Source organism: Colobus angolensis, unplaced genomic scaffold (assembly GCF_000951035.1).
Source record: "Colobus angolensis palliatus isolate OR3802 unplaced genomic scaffold, Cang.pa_1.0 Scaffold9, whole genome shotgun sequence".
In the NCBI taxonomy this organism is placed as follows: domain Eukaryota; kingdom Metazoa; phylum Chordata; class Mammalia; order Primates; family Cercopithecidae; genus Colobus; species Colobus angolensis.
Window position 1 is genome coordinate 3,419,232 of NW_012122931.1, and position 5,334 is coordinate 3,424,565.

General features: G+C 56.1%; 1 protein-coding gene across 1 annotated transcript in view; it reads right to left on the reverse strand.

Annotated features, from left to right (window-relative positions):
- Positions 1 to 1,976: 1,976 nt before the first annotated feature.
- The window catches only part of PPAPDC3 (phosphatidic acid phosphatase type 2 domain containing 3), a 22,689-nt gene continuing 19,331 nt past the window's right edge, over positions 1,977 to 5,334 (reverse strand). Inside the window, exons 2-3 of the mRNA XM_011931187.1 lie at positions 2,648 to 3,634; positions 1,977 to 2,326 (exon numbers count right to left, since the gene is read on the reverse strand). Coding sequence (XP_011786577.1) covers positions 3,270 to 3,634 — 365 coding nt within the window. The 3' untranslated portion in view covers positions 1,977 to 2,326; positions 2,648 to 3,269. The remainder of the gene's footprint in view (positions 2,327 to 2,647; positions 3,635 to 5,334) is intronic.

The window sequence follows — 5,334 nt, forward strand, 5'->3', positions numbered from 1 at the left end:
AGAGACGGGGCTTCACCATGTTGGCCAGGCTGGTCTCGAACTCCTGACCTCAAGTGATCTGCCCACCTTGGCCTTCCAAAGTGCTGTGATTACAGGTATGAGCCACTACACCCGGCCAAGATTAGATACTGGAGGTTTGCTTTGTGGTGACCCGGCTGGACCCAGTGCTCCTGAGCTCCCTCAGGGCAGAGACCAGGTGCAGATTCCCAGCACCCACAGTAGGCCTGGATGTGCAGGAGGCTTCAGACAGAAGCAGGGGCCTTGCGAGGGCGGGCAGGGTCTTGGATCCTGTCTGCAGGGGCATTGGCCCTGAATAGACCACCACTGTCAAGGATGTGGAATCTCTGCAGCAGGGGGGCAGGGCCTGTAGACCTGCAGGCTGGACCTGCGACACCCAACTGCCTGTTGTCATTGACAGGCCGGCCCCTTTGTGGCAGCCCTACCCTCGGATGGCAGTGCAGCTGTATCCCTGCCCTGTCCCGGTGAGGCCAGCTAGGAGGGGAAGATGTGTTTCTCCCCAAAAGTGTCCTGTGGGTTACGTACCGAATTGTTCCTCCCAGAAAGAGATGCTGAAGCTCTAATTCCCAGTGTCTATGGACGTGATCTGCTTTGGAAATAGGGTCTTTGTAGGTGTGACTAAGATGTGGGGCTGGGCGCAGTGGCTCACTCCTGTAATCCCAGCACTTTAGGAGGCTGAGGTGAGAGGATCACCTGAGATCAGGAGATCGAGACCAGCCTGGCCAACATGATGAAACCCTATCTCTACTAAAAATACAAAAAAATTAGCCGGGCACAGTGGCGCATGCCTGTAATCCCAGCTACTTGGGAGGCTGAGGCAGGAGAATCCCTTGAACCCAGGAGGTGGAGGTTGCGGTGAACCAAGATCATATCACTGCACATCAGCCTGGGCAACAAGAGCAAAACTCCATCTCAAAAAAAAAAAAAAGACGTGGGTTAAGATGAAGTTATACTAGAGTAGGATGGACCATAAGCCAGTATGACTGTTATTTGTATAGGAAGGGGACCATAGACAGTGACAGGAAGACAGACGCAACACAGGGAGAAGGCCACGTGGGAACAGAGGCAGAGAGTGGTGGGATGCGGCTGAGAGCCAAGGAACACTGAGGCTGGCCGGCCACTGCCAGGCAGACTGGCTCCCACTCCACTGTGCTGCCTCCTGGCTGGGCAACCTTGGGCAAGTCTCAGGGCCTCAATTTTCCCATCCATGGAATGGGCATGTTGATCACCTCATATCAGAGGGCTGCTGAGAGCCGCAGATGAGCGCTCACACTCAAAGTGAGGTTAGGGGAGCTCAGGGTGTCCCCAGGCCTCCTGCCCACCTGTGATAGGACCCGAGGGCTCTTGCCTCCTGGCCCTCACCCCTTTCCTCCCTCTGCCTAGAACATTCTTCCCCTCCTTCCTGGCTCCCTCCACCCATTCTCTCCATCTGGGCTCAGACTTCCCCTTCCGGGACCCACGCACTGACGCCCCACGGCTGGGCTCCAGGACCTTTTCTCTGAGCCCTCACTGCCCTGCACATCCCTCGTGGCAGCTCTTGTAGGCTTTGCCGTGTTTGCCTGGTCACTTGTCCACTTCCTGGGGGACGAGGATCAGGTTAGCCAGGTGTCAGGGCGTGGGGGCTTTGGGAAGGCCTGAGGCTGAAGTGAGAGAGGGTCTCTGATCCATCAGCATCACAGTGAGAGCTTCTCAAACAGTCCCTGCCCAGGCCCCAGGTAGCAGCCAGCACAGGACCTGGGGACTGAGGGAGCACCAGGTGGCCACCCCAGGGTGAAGGGACTGGCCAACCTAGCAAAGTCCAGAAGGAGGCCAGCTGTGCCCAGAGCCCCCAATCCCTGGCATCACGGCACTGTCTAGGGCCGAAGAATTACCCCATCCTTCCGCCCATTCCATGTTAATAAGGCGAATGCATCCGGAGCAATTGAATTGCACAAGGAAAAAGCCACACGACGGGAGAGGGCCATTTGCATGTCATCTGTATTGTCACATGAAATGCACATCCATAACGGGTGACTTGGAAACGACCTATTAGGTCACACGGAGTCCGGCCCCTGGGGGCCAAAGCCTCATCGATGCCCACGGGCGGTGGCCAGCGCTTTCCTCGGGCTGCGGTGGTGCACCTGGCCTCCCCAGGGGAGAGTCAGCTCACACCCCAGGCCCTTTAGCTCTCTGACAGCAGCTCCCAAAATGCGCTTGAGGAACCAGTGGTTCCTTGGGGGTTAATAGCTGTTCCCCAAGAAAAGGGTTCTGTGGTCAAATAAGTTTAGAAAACATAGATTAAAGAAGGTTTAGCAAGAAGCTTTTCTTTCTTTTTTTGTTTTTTTTTGAGACGGAGTCTCGCTCTGTCGCCCAGGCTGGAGTACAGTGGCTGGATCTCAGCTCACTGCAAGCTCCGCCTCCCGGGTTTACGCCATTCTCCTGCCTCAGCCTCCCGAGTAGCTGGGACTACAGGCGCCCGCCACCTCGCCCAGCTAGTTTTTTTTGTATTTTTTTAGTAGAGACGGGGTTTCATCATGTTAGCCAGGATGGTCTCGATCTGTTGACCTCGTGATCCGCCCATCTCGGCCTCCCAAAGTACTGGGATTACAGGCTTGAACCACCGCGCCCGGCCAGCAAGAAGTTTTTCTACAGGACTCGTCAGAGCCTTGACGGCAATAACGGCCTTTGTGAATGTCCAACTTGGGGACAGAGGGTGCAGCACTTCCCAAAGTTATTGAACCACAAAACCCTTTTCCCCCAAAAGCATCTCGCAGGCTGGTGTCCCATGGGGCACCCATTGGAAAGTGCTGCCCTAAGCTGTCGATGACTGTTCATGGCAAGGGCACCTGCATCAGGCAGTAGGTTGGGGGCATTTTGGCAGGCGTCATGCTGTGGTGTGATGAGCACAGCCAAGAACTCAACAGTCATGACGATGAAAAGACGAGACTCGGCCCCTCCCACCATCCAGGTCTTTGCTGTGCCCAGAGCAGAAGCTAAATAGGGCTGTCCCCACGGGTGGGTCCGGGCCGCCTAGAGAGGAGACTTGGAGTCCAAGCAAAGGGGCAAGAGAGGCCTGGCACTGCCAAACACCCTTGTCACTGGGAGGGGCGGCCTGGGTTCGCTGGCCTCCAACCAGGAGGGGAAGACGGGGTGGGGGTGGCCGCTCCAACTCCTGGTGGCTCTGTTCAACCCGTGCCTGCCACCTTGCCATGCCCTGCCCCTTCTCTAGGGCCAGCCCTGCCCCCAGAGCCTTGCACGGGCCGGCGGGCGCTTCACCAGGCGGAGATGAGCATCTGGCAGGTGCTGGAGGGCATCCAGACCAGCTCCACCAGGCGGAACTGGAGGTAGCCGATGACGAAGCCGGAGAGGACGTCCGTGACGTGGTGGCGGCCGATCATCACGCGGGACAGGCCCACGCAGAGGGCCCAGAGCACCAGCAGCACGCGCAGGGGCACCGCCAGCACCAGGTGGCTGAGGAAGAACTTGGACACCATGGCGGCGCGGCTGGCGTGCCCGGCCGGGAAGGCGTAGACGTCCATGGTGAGGTAGTCCAGGAGGCTGGGGCTCGTCTCGTACGGACCACGCCGCTTGATGAGCTTCTGCACACCAGCCACTGTCATGATGTCCAAGAGCAGGGCTGTTGGGGGGAGACAGAGGCCCCCGGGCCATCAGGGCCACCAGCCAGGCCCAGGCCCCAGCCCCCCCAACTCCCCCCACCTCATCTCCCCTCCCTGCCCCTCATTCCGGTCACTCAGCCGCGCTGACCCCCCAGGCACGGTCCCGCGTCAGGCCATTGCCCTTGCTGTCTCCTCCACCTGGCACGCCCTGCCTTCCCGTAGCCACTCCCTTTAGCAGAGAAGCCTTCCCTGACCACGCTGTTTATAAAAGCCCCCGCCACGCTCTCTCCCCTCACCTTGTTTTCTCATGCCCTGATGTAGTATGCATTTTACATCTTTGGTTTTTTTCTTTTTTCTTTTCCTCTTTTTTTTGAGACACAGTCTCACTTCATCACCCAGGCTGGAGTGCAGAGGCGTGATCTCGGCTCACTGGAACCTCCACCTCCCAGACTCAAGCGATTCTCCTGCCTCGGCCTCCTGAGTAGCTGGGATTACAGGCACCCGCCACCACATCCAGCTAATTTTTGTATTTTCAGTAGAGATGGGGTTTTGCCGTGTTGGACAGACTGGTCTCAAACCCCTGACCTCAGGTGATCCACCCTCCTCGGCCTCACAATGTGCTGGGATTACAGGTATGAGCCAATGCGCCTGGCCTCTTTTTCTTTTTCTTGATACAGGGTCTTGCTCTATCATCCAGGCTGGAGTACAGTGACCCGATCTTGGCTCACTGCAACCTCCACCTCCTGGGTTCAAGCAATTCTCATACTGCAGCCTCCCGAGTAGCTGGGATTACAGGCGCACACTACCATGCTTGGCTAATTTTTTGTATTTTTGGTAGAGATGGGGTTTCTCCATGTTGGCCAGGCTGGTCTCCAACTCCTGGCTTCAGGCAACCCGCCCGCCTCAGCCTCCCAAAGTGTTCACCAATTACAGGTGTGACCCACTGTGCCCAGCCCCATTCCCATTTTCCAAAGTTGAAGCAGAATTTACATCACGTACAGTGAACCATTTTAGAGTACACGGTTCAGTGGCATTTAACACATCCCAGTGTCAGCAGCCACCTCCTCTCTCTAATTTCAAGACATTTCATCATCCCAAAAGAATGCCCTGTACCCATGAAGCATCCACTCCCCATCCCCTTCTCTCCAGCCCCTGGAAACCACCAATCTGCTTTCTGTCTTGGTGGATTTGCCTCCTCTAGACACTTCATGTAAATTGAATTAGACAGTATGTGACCTTTTGTGTCTGCCTTCCTTTCCTTAGCGTAACGTTTCCAGCGTCCACCCATGTGGCAGCATGTGGCAGCACTTCATTCCTTTTCATGGCCAAATAATATTCCATTTATGGATGGACCAGTATTTGTTCCTCTCCTCTTTCTTTTCTCCTCTCCTCTTTTCTTTTCTTTCTTTCTCTTTCTTTCTTTCCCTCTCTCTCTCTCTCTCCTCTCTCTCTCTCTCTTTCTTTCCATGGAGTCTCAGAACTCGGCTCACTGCAACTTCTACCTCCCGGGTTCACGCGATTTTCGTGCATCAGATTCCCAAGTAGCTGGGATTACAGGCGGGCACTGCCTTGCCTGGCTAATTTTTGTGTTTTTAGTAGAGACGGGGTTTTGCCATGTTGGCCAGGCTGGTCTCGAACTCGTGACCTCAGGTGATCCGCCTGCCTTGGCCTCCCAAAGTGCTGGGATTACAGGCGTGAGCCACTGTGCCCAGCCTGTTTT